This window comes from Brachyistius frenatus, unplaced genomic scaffold, assembly GCF_029030835.1.
Source record: "Brachyistius frenatus isolate BFR_SWC_R1_liver_20210118 unplaced genomic scaffold, ASM2903083v1 Contig_88, whole genome shotgun sequence".
Classification (NCBI taxonomy): domain Eukaryota; kingdom Metazoa; phylum Chordata; class Actinopteri; family Embiotocidae; genus Brachyistius; species Brachyistius frenatus.
Window position 1 is genome coordinate 990,244 of NW_027210687.1, and position 20,933 is coordinate 1,011,176.

At 41.4% G+C, this 20,933-nt stretch overlaps 1 protein-coding gene across 2 annotated transcripts in view; it reads left to right on the top strand.

Annotated features, from left to right (window-relative positions):
* Window positions 1–20,933, top strand: part of grin2aa (glutamate receptor, ionotropic, N-methyl D-aspartate 2A, a) — a 163,800-nt gene that overhangs the window by 96,212 nt on the left and 46,655 nt on the right. For both annotated transcript variants that reach the window (XM_069710002.1, XM_069710000.1), the window contains 2 exons: window positions 6,410–6,576; window positions 10,965–11,393. In XM_069710002.1, coding sequence (XP_069566103.1) covers window positions 6,410–6,576; window positions 10,965–11,393 — 596 coding nt within the window. The remainder of the gene's footprint in view (window positions 1–6,409; window positions 6,577–10,964; window positions 11,394–20,933) is intronic.

Genomic DNA, 20,933 nt, shown 5'->3' on the forward strand with positions numbered 1-20,933 from the left:
ATGTAATCTGTGGTTCTTAACAGGGTGTGATAACATAACGAAATAAAACCATGCAGGGCATGCTGGTCATTTTCTATGTCTCTGCCTTGGAGCTTCTCACATACACATTTGCACGCACACACACAGGAACTGTATAAAGTCAAATCTGCCAGTACGAAAACTGTTAAACACGCACAGCACAAACCTGCAGAACCGTGACGTCTTCAATCGGTCTGCCTTCTTCATGACTAAACAGCCACTAAATGCTGACAGTGCTAATTTTTGCATAAGAAGACAAAAGCACTTTGATGTAAACAAGATAAGATATTCTGCTTTTGGGAAAAAAGGTTCTGCATTAAAAAAAAAGAAAAAAAAAGAAAAAAGAGGTGGACTTAAAAGTAGGAGCAGAGATACATTTCATTGCAATTTAAGATTTAATTCAGGATTTTGTCCATTTTTTTTGTTGTGTAAATTAAGTTAGAAATCAGCATGTCCTTGGAGACTTCGGATAGAGCTCTGCTGTCCAGTGTCTTTGTTAATTTCAAGTCTTTCTTATTATGAATTGTATAATTTGTCATTAGTTAGAAATCTTTCTTCATGCTGTATTTGTCTGAGTTTATCTACATCTCCTTTTTTAGTATTTGATCAACATTCTGTTAAAAAGGAATGTTCACTTGTTGGAAATAATATGTGGCCTTTGTACCAAAAGTGGGCTGTTGTCACTTTCCCTTAATACTGGTGTATTACAGGAAAAGCACCGAACATATACACATAGTATTTTACCATATATATGAGAGAGAGTTTCAACCTTCCCAATTGGCTTGCCTGATATTCTTCCTCACAAGTTCAGTGAGATGCCAATTGCTTTCTTCTGAGTGTTGTCAAAGTTGTCATATTTATATATTTGAATTAGATTGTTGACACTCAGTAAATGTGTTTGATGTCAGTCTATCAGTGCAAATCAAACTCCAGTGTCACTGAGGTACTGTTCCCCTGTTAATGGCCAAACTGCAAAATTATTAAATGCAACAACAGACTGTCAAAAGGGCAATTATAAAATCACTGTGAGGACTAGGAAAGGGAGTTGGGCACTAATGAGTGTGAATATAAGGATTCTCATCCTTTAGATGTGTTTCACTGATATATTAAATCATCACCTGTTCAAATTTTGGCACCATGAATCTTACAATGAACCGGGTAACTTAACACTTTAGTGACCACAAGCAGAAGCTGTTGGCTTTTTTTGAACTACTTAAAGTTTTACAGGACTTTTTTTTTTTTTTTTTTACCTTTAAAGCGTTTAATGTGATATATATTTTCCTTTCCAAATCCAGTGTTGGCAAACAGGGAATCTCAGGCTAGTAAAAGTACATTCATACCGTAATAGGCTATTTCACATTCTATTTGTGCATGTTTTGTTGTGCCCTTTGTGGTTTTAAATGGGGAGCACTGTCTTCTTGGCATTTCAGTTTGTTTCCACAGATATTTCTTCCTCTTTTGTTTTTGCTGCAGCTATTTTTATGCCTGTCTGTTTATATTTAGTAACCAGCCAGTGAGGAATTTTTGTCATATCAGTGTGTTCCTCCTCCTGTGGACTGTGCCGAGCTGTTAAACCCAGCAGATAACAGGCTATCTGTGGCAGATATAAGTGATACGAGGATATATATGACAACAATATATGCAGGTTTTGGTGTGTGTGTGTGTGTGTGTGTGTGTGTGTGTGTGTGTGTGTGTGTGTGTGTGTGTGTGTGTGTGTGTGTGTGTGTGTGTGTGTGTGTGTGTGTGTGTGTGTGTGAGAGAGAGAGAGAGAGAGAGAGAGAGAGAGCGAGTGATGCTCTTTGTATATGTGTGTGTGTCATCAGACCAGACAGTGCATGATGTTATCAGCAGCAGAGGATATGAGGACTACTATTTATAACTACCCCCCATCTCAACATAGACACACTCTCCTGGCCTGTCAGACAGGTGTGTGTGTGTGTGTGTGTGTGTGTGTGTGTGTGTGTGTGTGTGTGTGTGTGTGTGTGTGTGTGTGTGTGTGTGTGTGTGTGTGTGTGTGTGTGTGTGTGTGTGTGTGTGTGTGTGTGTGTGTGTGTGTGTGTGTGTGTGTGTTTGAGTTCATGCAACAGAGTGGGACATATAAGAGCAGGAGACTGTAAATGTGACAGACAGAGCGAGAGAGAAAGAGCTGAGCGCCACACCTTATGTTTAGTGTGTGTGTGTGTGTGTGTGTGTGTGTGTGTGTGTGTGTGTGTGTGTGTGTGTGTGTGTGTGTGTGTGTGTGTGTGTGTGTGTGTGTGTGTGTGTGTGTGTGTGTGTGTGTGTGTGTGTGTGTGTGTGTGTGTGTGTGTGTGTGTGTGTGTGTGTGTGTGTGTGTGTGGACACTGCGAGCTGAAGGTGTGAGTGGAAAGCAGAGACATGTCACACTTGACAAGGGTGAAATGAGAGGAAATGATTGGCTGTTTTCTGATGTCACGGATTGTGAGCCGTCCCAATTAGAAACAATCATACGCTGCTTAGTCACTGCATCAGTCTCTCCTCCACGCCTCCATCCATCTTCCTCCCTCCCTCTGCCCTGCATCCAGCTTTCCTGTCTCTTTGTCAATGATTTCACGTCTGTGGAACTTTTTTTTCTGCCTGCTGCTCTCAGGCTAATATGCTTTCCGAGCAGTTCTGTTGCTAATTCGGTATTATTGCCTCCCTTTTTACTCATTCTTTTATGTTACATGTGTTATTTTACAGCTTATTTGTGTTTTTCTTTGTGCCAAATTGCCTTCCTCTGTCTGTCCCTTACTTAACTGCATAACCCTGAAGATAAAATAAACATAATGAGCAATTATTAAAACATAAAAGATAAAAATGAAACACGATAAATGGCCCCTTTATAAACAAAGCTTTCTGAAATGCAGTGACTCCATTTGGAACCTCCCTGGCTGTGTGTGAACAACAGAGAGACATCAGATGACAGAAGAAGAATGGAAGGTGTGGTTGTCGTCTCTCCCTCACTCAGAGAACAAGAGTTTTAGTCAGGCCTTTTGTTGTCAGTGTTGTCCTCAAAGAGTGTGCTTCAGTCAAGTGTTCAAAAGAAGTATCCCCGCTATCAGAATGATAGGTTAGTCCAAACTAAACTGCAAGTCTTTGAGACAGACTACTGAAGCCCTACTCACAGTGCTACTGCTTGTGTGCAAAAGAAATTCATATATATAGCCCAAAAAAAGAAACAATCTCTCATTTTCTGTTGGGTTTTGTATGATGAGATCCAGTGAAAATAAAGAGACGTGGTTTGGCCTGCACAAATAAGTGCAGGCCCGAGCCCAGTCCTCACATGAGACCAGAAAAGACCAATTATTTTGGTAAAAGGAAGATTTCCATTCTGTTGTGTGGTCAAATTTGGTTCGATCCGCTCCGGGGAAGCTTTAACGCTTGAATTTTTTTCAGATGGGCACAAGCAGGCAACACTACTTTCCTGCAAACACACATGCATGCAAACACACAAAATACTTCATAAAAAGGTAATTAGTCATTTGGCTCCACCATGTATTTAGAAATTTGGTGATTTTCCAATTTAATTGAATGATTAAATGCTCCTTTATAGGTGCCTTAATTATGCCAAAATGAAATGCCAACAAGTTCAACAAGAGTTAGACTGAAATAAACAGAATAAGAGCTTCTTGATTACCAGTAGCTGATGTAAAACAATAACTGAACAAAGAAAAATCCTTATTTTTTACTGTCAAATCCAGTGAGACACAGTTGGCACATAGAGTAGAAGCCAGCTGTTTTGCTGACAGGAGGCTGTAATTACTGAAATATCTGAAGACAAAAAGATAATTAAGAGAAAACATGTGAAACATTTGCATGTGTAATTCCTTAGTCTCTGTGTATTCCATGCCTTGCCCTGTGCACAGCCCTCCGTATACTGCAGCAAAGTGTGGGAGTATTGGCTGCTGCCGTGACGAAGACAGGGAGTGACAAGTCTTGTAGCATGACCTCCCTCCTGTCCCACCACGCTCGAGCATCGCTTCACTTTCTTCCCCATTAGAATACACACACAAGCGCAGAGCTCCACGGAGAGCCTCTGAAGAGCACTTGAGTGTGAGCATAGAGTGAGCCGACCTCACATACAGATACAATACCATTAAAGGGCACTCAGGAGTCTCGATATGGGAGGGAAGGGGGGGGCATTTTCTCATTCACCCATACTGACACAAATAATGCAAACAATGCAGTCTCACATTATTCAAAGGATATCAAGGCAGAGGATAAGGAAATGCTAGGTCATGCACATAACAATGAAATCCCATACAGGGCTCTGACATGGTTAAATACCATCCACTGCCCTCAGTCCATGCTTCCTATTCGTGTCTATGTTCATTCTCACGATGCCATTTCACTTTGTGGTGCCAGACCAACTCTCTGTATTAGAAGTGTAACTCTATCTGCAGGAAATGAGTGATAGACGGGTCTGATCAGAGCCTCCAGGGGGATTCAGGAGGCGGGGCTATTTAAAATACTATTTTTATTGATCTATTAAAATATTTAGACTAATAATCACCACGATTTTTCATTTCACTAAATGTCTGTTAATCGACTATATATTGCCAAATGAGGTGACACAATGTTGATTGAGCCTGTGGCCCACAAATTAAAGCCCTGACATCTGCAGCATTACAAACAAGCTGGGTGTGCACGTTCTTTGGAAAAACATTCCAAGCAGGACGTAGTTCGTGACGTATTTTCCATCCTCCAGGAGGGGTTGTTCTGTCACAGAGGGTAGGCGGAGCTAAAGCAACAGGCTCACTCTACAACTGCCAACTTAGTGACATCCCACAGCCGACTGTTTGGCCCTCTGAAGTTTAAAGATACTGCTGCAATTACTGCTTATCACCATAAATCAAGCCAAAGAGATGGTTACTTAAATACTGAGCAGGATGATGGCAATTGAAGAGATATTTGCTTTGAGTAACAAAGACATTGCTAAGGGTGCATTGGATATGTTTCACAGCAGGTGCAATATTTTTGGCATGAATGTATGTGTGTAGTGTAAGTTGTTAACCTTATACAGAGGCTTTGATCTATGTATCGATGCTCCACATCTGTGTTTGAACTCCAAAGAACTTGAAAACTGCAAAGATGCTGCAGTTAAGATGTGCATTTAAGAAACATGTTCCACAATTGGAGCAGAATTCCATTTTTATGCTGTTTTTCACATATTCTTCCCAACAGTGATTTTTTTTAATTTATTTTTTTTAGGTCGCTCACTACAGGTTTCTTCAAACCTGATTAGACCTGACTTTTGCAGCATGTAGCATTGAGGCTGAAGCAACAGTGTGCAGTGACTCGGAGCATTATGGTCTGTGTTTCATCAAACACTCCAACACACACCACAACTCTCACTTTTTTATACTTAAGTTCGCACTATGGATGAATTACTATAGAAGCAGGCTGCGAGCAGTGTGTACTTGTGAAATGTGCATTTATGTGGAAGTGCACATGATGCATTTGTTCTTTGTCTTTGAGGTGTGATCCCAACCTTTTGTTCTGTGTTTCTTAGCCTTTTCTTTTTTCTAGCTGTCAGCTAATGACACACACACACACACACACACACACACACACACACACACACACACACACACACACACACACACACACACACACACACACACACACACACACACACACACACACACACACACACACACACACCAACCTCCAAGCTTATCGTTATAAAAGAGCCAAGTGGCACAAAACCAGTGGTGTCAAGATGAGCTATACGCAAACTCAATGACATTTAAAGAAATCCACACAGATCATGGAATAAACAACCGATGATGAAGCCACACATTTTGTGATGCTGCACTCTTTCTCTTCTTCGCTGTGTTTTGTCTCCTTTTACCTCATTGAATAGCCCGCACCGTGATGAGTCATTTAAATCACAGCATAAATTAAAAGTTAATTTGTCCACCTGTAATAGTGCTTGTCTGTGCTGTCCAAGCCCGTGTCTGAATTTGGCTGAATTAAGTGGCAAATGATTCTCAGTCAGGTTTAATGGAGTGGATATGAGCGACTCGGAGTGGATATGAGCCGCGCTCCCCCAGAACTCGGCCCACATAGTCCTGCAGCCTTCCTGCACCGCACCAATCCAATTTGGTCTTAATTGAATTGTTCTGAGGCCCTCATCCATATATTTCATCCACGAGAAGCGTATTACTCTCAATATCTGTATGTGTGTTTATGTGTGTGTAGGTGTGTGAGAGAGAAAGAGAGATAGTCTGTATACTCACAAATTTTAAATGCTCTGTTGTTGATTGATATTTCTAAGCTGCAGTTTGAATTAGCTGGTGGGCTAATAAAAAAAAATTAGGAAACAAACTAGTGACATCTCTTTTTTTTTCTTCCCTCCTCCTCCCTCTCTGCTATTCTCTATTCTCAGGATGTGAAGTCGACTTTCTTCCAGTTTGGTGCCTCCATCCAGCAGGAGGCGCTGCTGATGCTCAACATCATGGAGGAGTATGACTGGCACATCTTTTCCATCGTCACGTCGAAGTTCCCCGGCTACCAGGAGTTCATCAACATCCTAAAAACTACTGTGGACAACAGGTGGGATCAATTACTTTACACACTTCTCTACATTTTTTTTAATTCTCACTGCAGGTTTTACATCGGATGACTTTTAGACTGGAAAGCAGCAACCAGTCCTGATGTGGATGTGTTTGACAGATACACACTTGCATTGCCAGCTGTTGGAACCATGTGGCCACCTATTGGCTTTAGACTTCAAGACTTCATTGCTAACTTGCAGTTAGCATTATCTTATTTTATATGTCTTTGTTTTTACCTTTGAGCTTCATTTTACGTATGGACGGTGCTGTGCAGATGAAGTTTATTATTATTATAAAACCCAGTAGGACAGACAGTATATACTTGCAAACTATCATTAAGTTTGCAAGTATTAAGTAATAAACCAAAGTCTCAGAATTTTTTACATGATGATTATGATGATGATGAAGTTAACTCATAACTAAAATGGTTACAATTCATCTTGCGGGGTGCATGAGTATACAAATATAAAACTCTACCGAGTTTGGAAATCCATCCAGTAGTTTTCGAGACATTTTCACGCAAAATCATATTCATCATCTTCATGGTGGGATTCAAAAGTTAATGAGATATCATCGATACAAAGTTTTGACCAATCCACAGTTTGATATTAATATTCAATAAGTGAAAAGCTTGTCCTGCTGGTGCTATTCAATGCAAAGTTAGGGTATCACCAAAATTATTGGGACTATTCCAATGACTTGGCAATCTATTCAGTGGTTGTTGAGAAATCTCAGTCAGGACTCGTGTGGTAGACCGAGCAAGTGATTCACAGACATCACCGTCCCTACAGCTGGAGCCAGAAAGTAAAACATGAGCCCACTGTTACACGCTGCAGCTGCAGCAGAAAGTATGTTGACATTTATAAATTAATCAGATACATTTGAGGAAGTCGAAATGCAGTTATACTCTCAACTTTGTTGCAGGATTATTGTATACCAAACATAAACCGCCAAGCTTTGCATGGAAAAAGTTCAACTAGAAACACTTTGAACACATTAACTGACAACTTTAAAATCATATAACTTACAAAGTTTTAATAGAGGATCAAAGAAGTACCCATTTAATGAACCATCGTTTTCCCATCCATCCATGCTTTGTATCTATTGTTCTCTAAAATCATCTCTCAATGCCACTAAGAAAAAAATAAAGAAAACAACCACTGTAGATGTTTCTGAAAGAGTTATTAGGCATCGATCTTGGGCGTTTCTCAAAGCCTTTCTCCCCATTTAGTCTGTAATTTTTTATCTTTATCATGACTACAAATGTCTTCAGAGAATGTGTGAGAGTTACTGCACACTGGGTTTTCGCCTGGAGTTTTTCAGCTCGTCCTCTCGTACATTACGGTCTTCAAAGGCAGCCAGCTTAAAAGGATTCCATCAGCATTCTGAAAATTAACGCAGACGACAGAGAGCTTTACTACACATGCAGTTTGGCTGTTTGCTGCACCTTTAGGTCATTTTGACTGATGCTGCAGGTCTCAGCAGAGACAATGAGGAAAAAAAGAAAAGAAAAAAAAAACGATGAAGAGAACAGAAAGACATAACTTTTGTCCAAAAATGTCATATTAATGATACATGTTCAGCAGTGTTGAGCTATTGGCAGGCGCTGGTGGCTGAACCTGTGATATACTAAAGCCCAGCAGAGGTCTTTCTCATTAGCAGTTACTCTTTATGTCAAACCCAGCAGGAGCTCAAAAACTCTCTGCCTGTGTCTGTACTGTTGACAGTAATTACAGTTGTTTTAATTACAGGTGAAGCAGCAACAGATAATACAATTAGACAAATGATTGAAGAAGATTGTGTGAAAGTCCTGATGCACTAGAAAGTCTGCATATTCCCCATCGACTCTGTGTAATCTTTTACTCAAATCCTGCATTCAAAATTGTACTCAAGTAAAACTACAAAAGTATCAAAAGTAAAAGTACGCAATACTCAAAATGGCCCAGTTATCATGTATAAATTACTGTAATATTGCTGCATTGATATTTAAACGTGAGCAGCATTTTTATGTTGAATGATTGAGCTAATTTCAACGTGATACTGTTGAAGCGTCTAAGCTATGTACAGTATATCAATGAATATATCGAAATTATTGATCTGAAAAGTAACTGAAGCTGCCAGATAAATGTAGTGAAGTAAAAAAGTGTAATATTTTCCCCTGAAATGTAACTTTAAATTTTACTTCAGTACAATACCACTGTCAGTCGAATAATGTTTCACTCTGTGAGCTTTGAATGAGAAGTTGTTTGATATTAAGACTTCTTAACTGTATAAAAACTGACTGAGTATCATTTTATTTTTCCAAAATACATTTCAGCGCTGTTTTGATTAACCAGGTCCAAAAAAGGCTCATATATTAATAATGTAAAAACCCAATGCGCACAGTCACTACACGTGATAACCTCATGTTAAATATTGAGTTTTTCTTATGTGAATTGTACAATTTTAGAAACAAAATAACGTATTTGTATCATTACTCATTAAAGTATAGTAAATACACTTATATGGAGTAGATAAAGCTCAAGAAAAGTAACTTAACAACCCAGTGTCAATATTCATACCTTTCTGCAGTGATGATGACCTCAGTGTTAAAAAAAATAGCCTATTGACAAGAAATAATAAACCTAATTAGCTTCAACTACCCGTTGTTGATTTCCTGTGTCAGCACGGATCTGGTTCACTGGGACGCCGTCATGCTCAGGCACATTTAATACCGGTGAACTTCCATTATTCATATCAATAAATGAGTTGTGTCAACTCAGTGAGCGAAGCCTGACCTGTCTGTTAACAACATTGTAAGTGCTGTGGTGAAATATAGTCCCAGACAATGTATTTCGTGGATGGCTCCACTCTCCGGCTGTCTGCTGGAGATGAGTGCAGGCAGTTAGGTGGTCTGCCTGTCTGTGTAATCTGCAGATTAAAAGGGACAGAACTGAGTTTTTGGACGGGAATGTACCGGCACAGCACCAATTACCTGCATGATCTCCATCATCTCACACACACACACACACACACAAAATACACGTCATCTGTTGCAACCAATGTGGCGGATCTGCCCGTAAAGAGTCTGCCGAGGGGGGAAATCTTTATAAACCTGCATCTATAAAGGCCTAAAGACTTTTTTTTATGAGAAGGAAGAATGTTTACTCTGTTTGCTTCAAAGCAAATATTTGCTGAAATAAGGTGTTGCCCAACTTTTTTTTTTTTAATTAACAGTTTTACAAACGCTCATAATCACCCTTCCTGTGTCTCTTTCCTTCTTTGTGTGTGTATCATTGTCTCTGCTGCTTGTGTCATCTGGGACTTGTAGGCCATCATCACTTTGGACAGCAAGAAGAGGACAGCAAGTCCCAAATCACACTCATGTTACCCGACCTGTCTGTTGTTGGATCTGTACATGATGGTTAACTGCTCCCCTCTTTTCCCTGCCATGTGTCACAATTTGTAATACTCATTTTCCATTGTGTGTGTGTGTGTGTGTGTGTGTGTGTGTGTGTGTGTGTGTGTGTGTGTGTGTGTGTGTGTGTGTGTGTGTGTGTGTGTGTGTGTGTGTGTGTGAGAGTGTGAGTGAGTGAGTGTGTGTGTGTGTGTGTGTGTGTGTGTGTGTGTGTGTGTGTGTGTGTGTGTGTGTGTGTGTGTGTGTGTGTGTGTGTGTGTGTGTGTGTGTGTGTGTGTGTGGTTGTATCTCTATTTGACCCTCATTCTGCTACCTCTTGCTAACTGCTGTTAGCTCCTGATACCACAGCGTGTGACCAGTTTATGACATATTATGTTCTTTAATTACTAACATTACTGCAGTGTCCCGTGTTTCTGCTGCTCTTTAGCCTCGTGTTCTGGGACCTGCTGAATATTATCACTCTGGACGTTGTGAAAAAAGAGCAGCCAGTCCCACTGGATGAGAAAAAAAACCCCTCTATAAATGCATTATCTTTTCTTCTTCTTTTTTTTTACGACTTGTTATTTCTCACTTTTAACTGGAAACAGACGAGGAGCAAAGCCGAACGCATAAACCGACTTTTATGTGGAAAAGGTGACAGAAGCTGCATTCCATGTTGATAGCAGCAACTGTTGTCATCAATTAGCACAATGACCACAGGTGTTGCTTTGGACCTTCCCCATTAGCAAGCCACTGTTGGTTCTCCTTGTCCTTTAGTTGTGTGGGCTGGAACCTGCTGAGCATCATTATACAGGACGAGCTTTAGCATTTACATTCCATTTAGCCTTAATGTGTTTCCCCTGACAATAAGTACTTTACACCTATTAGAATTCATGTCGCACTTAACAATGATATTAATTATAATGTATAATTATGACTGCCCTTGCCAGCACCTGAGCAAAGTTAATAGTCTATTAGTTAAATATTAACATTTCACTCCTGTCCTTTAGTTTTGTGGGCTGGGACCTGCAGAATATCATCACCCTGGACGCAGTGGAAGAAGACAGCCGGTCTCAGATCATGCTCAAGAAGGTCCAGTCTCCCGTGGTGCTGCTCTACTGCTCCAAAGATGAGGCGGTCTACGTGCTGGAGGAGGCGCGCTCTCTGGGCCTGACCGGATTCGGATACATCTGGATCGTGCCGTCGCTCACCACGGGGAACCCGGAAATAACGCCGGAAGAGTTTCCGTCGGGAATGATTTCGGTGTCGTACGACGAGTGGGACTACCCGCTGGAGGCCCGGGTCCGCGACGGTCTCGGGATCATAACGTCGGCGGCTGCAGCCATGTTGGAGGAGTACGGCGACATCCCCGAGGCTAAGACGTCCTGCTACGGCCAGATGGAGAAGACGACCAAGCTCCCGCCCAGCGCGCTGCACAAGTAAGCAGAGGGGTTGGGTTCGTTTTGGCGTTCCTGTCTATAATGATGATGATCCAGAAATACCATAAAGTCTGCAGAATATTTCTGTGTGATAACATCTAAAAGAACATCTGAGTTCATGCACAGATTTGTTGCATGACTTCCTATCACAGCCTGTTTGTTTTCACCCTTGTCCTCAGTAATTAGAGTCCACCTAGTTTCCACCAAGTCTATAATAAGAAGTGAGATTGGAAAAAAAAAAAGATGCAATTACTGGATAGAAGACCAAGGAAGCCAAGAGAAGGGAGGAAGTTTAAGAGAGATGAGGGGGAATAAAAAGAGGTGAGACTTTGTGATATAGGCAGCGAAGAATGAGGCAAAGGGAAGAAATGGAGACAGGGGTAACAGCGGGAAGCCGCTACAAATGAGTGCTCTCCAAAATTGAAGAGCTCCTTGATGAGTCCTTCTGTTCCTCTTCTCATTTATTCCTCCATCTCTCATTCACTCTCCTCTGCTCTCCTTCTCATCATGTGCTCTCTCCCCCCCCCCCAGCAGCCGGTGGGAGACGTTGCAGGTCTTGCCAATTCTGTCTGGCTTTCCGTCTGGCAGAGGAGGGAGAGACACACACAAACCTGTGTTTACATCCCAATGTTGTTGTTTTTTTTTAAAGATTCTGATGCGTGAAATTCAAAATCTTCTGTTGGAGTGACAAACTTTTAGTCCAAACTGTATTTCTGAAAACAAAAAAAAAGTGTTTTCCGTCACCACTGTGCTTTGTCTTCCAGTTTAAATGCTTAATCTATGAGGCGATTGTGAGGAAATGTAGCTACACTGAAAGGCATATGGGTATGTTTGGCATTTAACAGTCTGCCTAGCATTTTGCTAAACACAGTACATCAATATAATATTTTATCCAGTTGTGGGTGATCCACACTGTAAATCTAAACAGTAGTCATGCTGACATTTTCAGCACATTTTTCTCCTGAAATACAGTTCAAACAAAGAATTTTAGACCAAGAATGCCTTTCTGATGATGAGGTAGCTTCATCACTGTTTTCTAACCCGTCATGATCTCAAACGTTTGCCGAGTATTAACTTCAGAGTTAACTGGCAACTTGTTAGTAAAGGATGAGCGTGCAGTAACAGCCAGAACAAGGAAATAAAGCACAGTCGGAGATCAACAGGTTGTTTCAGAGCCTCTTTTTCCCCTTTAATTTAACAATGGCTTTTTACATTTTTTTTTTTAATTAAGTACAAGTTATTTTCTATCCTAAGCTAATAGTAGTTGAATGAATCAACTTTGATGTCTTTAATTTTTTTTTCGGAGGTCAGCTAAACCCTGACTGTCTTCCCAGTTTAATCAGCCTGAAACCTTTTCATATAATTGGTCAATAAATCAACCAGAAACTTGTTTGGCTTTATGAGGCTAACAGTACATCATAGCTTACTTATCTGTGTACCTACTATAATACACATTTTTCACCCGTTTTAAAGATGTTTTGGTTTAACGCCTCCTACACTTTTTAAAAAAAAATCCATCCATCCGTCATCTATCAGCTTTAGCCAGGGTCCCAGAGGGTGGGCGGATGGAAGCTATCCCAGCTGACTGACAGGTCGCCAGTTCATCACAGCGCCAGCACAGAAAGACAGACGACCATTCACGCTCATATTCATACCTACAGCCAATCTAGAATCACCAATTGACCCACCACACATGTCTTTGGACAGTTGGAGGAAACCTTTTAAATGCAACACTAATTTGAAGACTGTTTACACACCTTCACACAAACATTCAGTAGTCACAGAGAAGCTACCGGCATTGATCACCAACATTTATCAACCCCCACTCAAAACCATTTTTGCCAAATAGACATTATGACTGAATGTACCTTTTTCATAACCTCAGTCGGACCTCAATTATCAGTTTCCTTCTAATAAACCTCTCATTTTGTCCGGAAACACCAGACACAAGAATGAAAATGACCAAACATCCAGAGCCAGCTGAGTTTGTTCCCAGCATGCTCTGCTGCCCTAGGTCGTTACCCAGGTGATGAGTGCCCACAGATGGCTATGTTGTGGGTGAGAGAGCTCAGCCAATGAGGGCTCCAGGGCCAGGACACGAGGAACATGATTGGTCAAGGCTAGGTCGGGGCGATGGGCCAGCGTGGGTTGTTAAACCATCAGCGGCTGTCAGGGGAGATAGGAGGACGTGGTCAGCACACACACACACACACACACACACACACACACACACACACACACACACACACACACACACACACACACACACACACACACACACACACACACACACACACACACACACACACACACACACACACACACACACACACACACACAAAGAGGTGAGCAGATGGGCTGTATGTATATGTACAGCACCGGATTGCAGAGGGTTGCAGTGTTTGATCCTATAAACTTCTCTTTATTTCTTGGGTTGGTGTGTTGTTGTTCTCAAGTGCTGTTTTCCAAATACTTCTCAGTATTTTGTGTACTTAGAACACAAACAAATACTGCTCTTCTATGTTAGAACTTCTTATGTAGTGCAGGAATTTTGAAATGGTAGTGTTGTTTCAAACCACACACTGCTGTTCTGCACGTACAGGAAATGACCTAAGCATGTGAACACGTCACCTGTCAAAATATCTGCAGCTTTAATTATTTTACCCAGAAATCAACGTGTTTTTGTGCCCTCTGTTTGACAAACTCAGTCAATACACTGATTCTTCTGTTCAGCAGCAGCGGTGTTCGGTGTTCAGGAAGAGCTGCAGCTTACTGAGACACATTCATTTGAAAATTCTTTAAGTCAGTGGCCCCGCCCCTTCCTCTTTGAAGCCAAGATGGCGACCGCTTAGGGTGGAAAGTGTCCAGCGTTTCACACTTTGTTTTTTGGAGCGTTTTAAGTGTATCATCCTGGTACTTGTAGTGCGCTGCATGTTTCTGTACTGACAGTGTGAACGCATTTATGCACTCAAATAGTGAATGTAAGTATGTAAGTACGCCATTTGGAACACAGTCAAGATGTCGTTAACATTGGGCATTGAGTTTGAAATTTATAGTTTCTGTGTTTGAACACCTCTCAGGCTCAACTGAGGTTTTTGACAACAATTTATTGTGGATTCTGTAAGTGTGCCAAACACATCTCCCTTTTGAACAAAACTCAATTTAGTGAGAATACTTAGTGCTGACATGACAGAAAAGTCTGTAGCTCCAGTGACTACCATTGTGCAGCGTGGACTTTCAGTGAAGTTTTACCTCACTCACTTTGCCATTGGCAGCTGTGATGATAAATCCACTGTGACACATCCAAGATGAATATGTTTTGCAGTGTAATAGAAAAATATAAAATAAATAAAAAGAGGAGACAAATGACCAACTAAGAGCGCTGGCCAGTGCAGCAATCAGACCAAGTGACAACCCGTGCTCCATATAAAATATGGCGTGTGCATGTTGGGGGTTTGTGTGCGTGTCTGTGCTCATGCTTGTCCACGTGCATGTTAGAAACAAGAGAAATATCCCCCCTTAAGAGAATGTTCTGTCATGACAGATTTACAGTGTGCTGCTCACCTTGCTGTGGTGAACAGTGTGTCTTAAAAGACTTTAGCACTTATTTATCAGTGTGTGAGTGTGTGTGTGTGTGTGTGTGTGTGTGTGTGTGTGTGTGTGTGTGTGTGTGTGTGTGTGTGTGTGTGTGTGTGTGTGTGTGTGTGTGTGTGTGTGTGTGTGTGGAAAAGGCGTGGTGGTAGTAGTTTGTTCTGACAGGTAATTTCAGTCTCTAGCCCTGATATATGAGGGTCAGGACTCAGAAAACACACACAGACACACACACACATTACACACACAGGCCGAGTCCTGGGGCAGCTGTCATTTGAGCTGTGTAAAGGAAAAGGATTGTACTCACACTGCACAATGCAATAGAGAATTGAAAAGAAGCATGTCCTACGCTGGCTTATTAGTTGATAAAAATGCATATTATGAATACATTTTGGAGAGTACAAACAATGGGGCTGCGTCCACCTAGCATTATCAGTCCGTCCTGAGACGTTCTGGTGTGATCGGATCACAAGTGACCAGCTTTAAACCGTCTGTTTCCACCTGGCTTTCACATGCGTCTTGAGTGACCACTTGTTATCAGATCTCACTTCCCTGCTCTACATGTAAATGAACACATAGGCTTCATCACAAAAATGTACAACTAAGTAAGCGCAAGAACACAAACCTGAACATCAGAACACCAACAAGTCGGTGTGTTTTAAGGGGGCGGCTGCTCTCTCAGCTGTGGGTCTTACAAGAGATAAACAAAAACAAAAATAAACCCAGAGGAGGCTTTGGCGAAACAAGTCTAATGTAGCGGCTTTCAAATCACTAACCAGTTGCGTTATAGATGGTACTTTGCAGTAAATCGCTCCTACTTTCTGTAGAGTTAAGGTGCGCTCGGCAGAATCACGCAGGAGATTTTTTTTCTGGGAATGAAAAGATAAAAGGAGAGCAGGCAGAAATCTTCTGGTGAACGATTGAATAGAGAGAAAAAAAAAATCTAACAATTGTAGCCACATGCGTTCCAGACCACCTCCGAATGCGGCAATGGGCAGATCAGATCTCAATGTGTGCCGGGTGTGTTTAAACCTGTACATTTATTGGCCCCTTGTTATCCGATCTCTCCAGACGCATCAGTACAGATTGTTGGAAACAGGATTTATTATGCCCGAGTGTTTCAACATGCCAGTCACTCCACTGCTTATATTACATCACTGCATGATCACTTGCTAACAACATTGATGTGTGTTTATGTATTAATAATAGTACATGTAAATTTATGTTTGCAGGTCTCTTGTGAATTGTGACAAATCCTGTTGTGTATTTGACTGGATGGGGAATATTCCTACACACTGTCACGTATGGAAGGGTGTGCACATGACTTTAACTGTTGTGAATTTGTTTCTGTAACCGTCACTGCTGTTGTGCCAGTAAGCAGGCAAACATGATTATAAAACAAGGAGCACATTTTCTTAAATTTCTTTAAAGCTGAAATTTCGGAGACACAGTGTTATGGTTCCAAATAGACTGAAACAGACAGAAAGCAAGAGAAAGGACAAAAAATAATTACAAAAAAAAGACAGCTTTGCTAATATATTTGTGTACAAGTGGATGTGAGAGAGTATATCAGTAAATCATTCCAGGCCTCAAACCTCTGTTGTCAGCCTAAGTACTAACTTGCCTTGCAGGTATGAGAGTGCATGACAGGGATTTGATCTTTTTTTTTTTTAAATTTTAAATGAAATAAACCTGTTTACTTGACTAGCAGATGTCTGTCTGCGTGAGTACACAACGTTTAATTTTGTTGACGAGGTAAGGGCAGGGCAAAAGCAGACAGCTCCATTTTCAGTCTGAAACAATGAGTTAATTGTGGTTCAAGTGGCTGATGCTCAGAGTGAAGTGTGCGTTGGGGATGTGCATTTGATACAATGATACAATGATGTGAGAGAAGCAGAACATGATTTAATAGATTGAGGTTGGAGCAACCTCAACAAATGCTCATTACAGCCAAGACCTTTTGGAGAATTACAGAGAATGGCATGGAGAACGACATCTTACAAAAGCAATCAGCAATAGGTTTGTAAAGCTGAGAAAAAGGCATTTAAACAGGACCTATTATGCTTTTCCATATTTCCCGTCATATATGTACTGTGTACAGTAATTTTATAAAGCTGGATGTTAATAATATACGTGGCCAAAGTTTAAAATAATGAGATAAACACATGCAATAGTATAATCTTTGAGAAAAAAGCTCAGCTTCTGACAGATTTGAACACTCAGTTCAAGATGAGCTGATGTCATCTAATCACGGATTTCTTTATATGGTCATCTGCTACTGGTACAGGACACCACAAAGTTCAGGGAGTCACCCATGAGTCGGTCTCTGAAATTGTTTGACACATTAACTAATCGGGTGCTGCCACCCAGAAACCTGACTTTTAGGAATGGGAGGAGGCTTAAAGAGAAAGAAGCTAAGCTGTTTATTTCTGACAGAGGATGAATATAGGGACTGGATTTCTTTTTTTTAAAACTATGAATCATCCTAAAGTACTAAAATAAAAATCCAAAATAAGAATAGAAAACGGGAAATCACCATCATAGGTCCCCTCTAAAGTTTAACCTTAACCGCAGGCTGCTTAGCTTAGCTTTAGACTTCCTGCGACTGCACTACCTAGCCATAACATCCTTCCCAGAAATGATGTTTTTCAAAAATGATGCATTTCTGTGGCATAATTTTTGGTCCATTTTTGACCACATAGGTAGTTTTTGCCTTGTAGGAGAGGACCGTTTTCTGACATAAAGAATAGTTTGATAGCATATGATTGGAGCTCGCTTGCTAAAACTCAGATAAACGAGTTGCCTTTGGTTTGAATTCTCAGAGAGTCGAGACAGAGAGTGATAGAAATAAAGATCAAAATGTATGAGGAGAGTTTTGCCAACTAAAGCAAGTCCTATCACACCAAGGAAGTTACTAACATTTAATCACAGGGAGAGTTATCTAAGAAAGGCGCTGAAGTGTTGTGCAGGGATTCCTCTCCTAAAACTTAACTTCCAGAGTAGAGAAAACCCATAATATTCAAACTGAACTGCAGTGAGAAGGATCCCTTGCCAACATGCACATAATCCTGTTTGGTGCAACAAAAGGAAACCCTGCTGAAGTGGCTGTGTGGACATGTGTTACATTTTATGGTGCAACTACAAGCTTGGAAAAGACAAGATGGAACTCGTAGCATCGCTGCCGTGCCTCCTAAACTCACGCAGCAAAATATATGAACAACCAGGCACAAGAGGAGGCAGAGACGCTGACTTAGCGCCAACCTCACCTTGTACAGTCATCAGTCTCTATCTTTAACACACACAGTGTTGTACAGTGATACTCAACACATGCCACCTGGGGCTTAGTGTATGTTTTGAAATGACTACCCGCCCCAGGGTTCTCTTAAAAGACCTAAATCAACATTGATAGCAGCCTCCATGTCTTGTGACTTCCTCTTTCGTCTCTGGCATCGCGCGTGTATATGTGTGTACGCGCTTCATAGATCACACGTGGCACTGACAGTATACATCATTGCTTTGACTGCACCTTGTCTTAGCAAGGATGAATGTGTCTATTTTTAACACACACAGCGTTGTACAGTTCATCTCAACATCTTTGTAGAGAATCCCCCCCCTCCCGCCCCCCTCGGTACTACAGCCTCTTCAGATAAGACGTGGAGTTTTTATCACAAAGTAAATCCTTTATAAACTTGGGGAGATCCAGAGCAACTAAAGTGAGGCATTTGAGCATCTGTATCTTCCGTGTCAAGAGCACTTTGACGGGGTAGGATGTAGAGAGGACGGCTGCTGTGGAGGGTGTGCCTGCAAGGAAATATTTGGAGATGCAATGGGAAGGTTAAAAACAGCATACATGGAGAGTATCTGGCACTTTGCAGCCGTAATGCAGTGTATGCTCTTCTTTTGCCTGCTGCAGTGTACTTGTAGTGTTGGTTATCTGCTGCAGTGACCCCTCCACCCCCCTCACCACCACCACCACCACCACCACCACCCTTACCCTTCGATCCCCCTCAACTCCCACCTCTCTTCATCACAACCCTTTTTTACTCCAAAATAAGAGGAAGGGAGTAAAGAATATCGCCGAGAGTATTTGTATCCTAACTCTGCCGAGGCTTCGTCCTCCTTCCTCTCTCGTCATACTTCTCCTGCCATCTCTTTCTCACTCATCTTTATACTCACTCTCATTTTTTTATGGGTGCTCCACGTCTGTTCTCTCCCCACCTTTGCAGTCCCCCTCCCCCTTTATAATGAATAGGGAGATTACTGATATAATGGAGGCTGGAAAAGTGAGAGAAATTGGACAATGATCTGTGTGCCACAAGAGAGATGAAACATTACTTGGGGAATTGTTGATGTGGGCAAAGTAATCGTGTGTCTGTGTGTGTGTGCTGGGGTGCTCATTCAGGGTTGTTGGGGGACATTTTCCAGCGTATACACTTCAGTCTTTGTCCGTATCCTAGCAACACCCTATCAGGTCCACCTGTTCGATGGGCATCAGCCCAAATATGCCTGCAAACACAGATTCACACACATTCTGTACATCCTGTCTGCATCCTGTTAGTGTCTTATCATAGTAAAAGGATGTTTCATTCTGATTTTTACTAGTTACAGATACAGATATTTACAGCAGAACCACATGAACATTCCAGATTGTACTAATCACATTATATGCAATGAATGGTGCCTAATTAGCATTTTGCTATTGGGGAAAAGTTGAGGTTTAATTGATTTGATTGTTAGTTTTATTTAATAACTGACTGCTTTTATGAGCCTGAATTATCAAGAATGTTTTCAGTTGAGAAATAGTTTTAAGTCTGAGGTGCTGTAGATTCAGTTTAGACTGCACAATGGTTGTTGGCTGGGATCTTTTTCCATGTCCGTGTGTGTGTGTGTGTGTGTGTGTGTGTGTGTGTGTGTGTGTGTGTGTGTGTGTGTGTGTGTGTGTGTGTGTGTGTGTGTGTGTGTGTGTGTGTGTGTGTGTGTGAATGCATTTCTTGAAGATAGATGGCTCCAAAGGGCAGAATGGGCTGTTGTTTAAGAAGAGCAGCCCGGGTTCTGGTTCTGGTCCCAGCGCCTCTTCCTCTGCTGGCAGTCGTACATAATTGGGTTCAGCTCTGCATCCCGTGTCCAATCAAATGGGATAATACTGCTCACCTGGTTGTTTACAGGTCAAACAGATTATTTTAATCACACAACTCAGTCCATCCTCTTATCTCTGGCTGATTTCATCTGGGTATTGAGTTGTTGTGAGTGTGTGTGTGCATATGTGTCACCAGCAGTGATTTTATGGGGCACGCTGGTATTATGAAGTAACTACCCATAATTCACAGCCTTTTTCACCATTGTCTGTCACTGTCCTCGTGACATAGGCTGCTAGTCTATGTTATATACAAGTGTACCATTCAGCGTGTAACCTAAATAATGAAAATTAATTTATTAACTGTAAATGAACAAACACAGGTATATCTGTCTATATCTATGGTGTTAAAACTGCATTATTTGAGTTTTCATGCCACAAAAGAACGATCGGATCGAAACCACTTGATCAACGATTTTGAATTAGGTTGCACGTTTTGTGGACACAGACATGTAGAGGATTTGAGAAACAGTTTTATATAATGGGAACTCAACTTTTTTTTTGTCTAACTTAAGTCCCGAAAATAGATTTCTTTACTTTCGTGACTGCCTTTACACTGCAGCATGTTCCCACACAATGTCCTACACAGCATGAGATAGCTCACCTGCAGCAATCCACTGTGGCTCTTTCACCGACACATCACGTGGGCTCATGCTCCATTTAGAAGTTCGGCCTGTCGCCCGGCCCGGGAACGGAGGAGAGGAGGAAGAAAAGAGGAGCAGTCTCTGCCGTGTTGTACATGACCGCTGATAGAAGGAGTGAGGGAGACAAGAGTGGGGAAGGACATCCATGATTAATGTGGAGGCTGCGTGGAC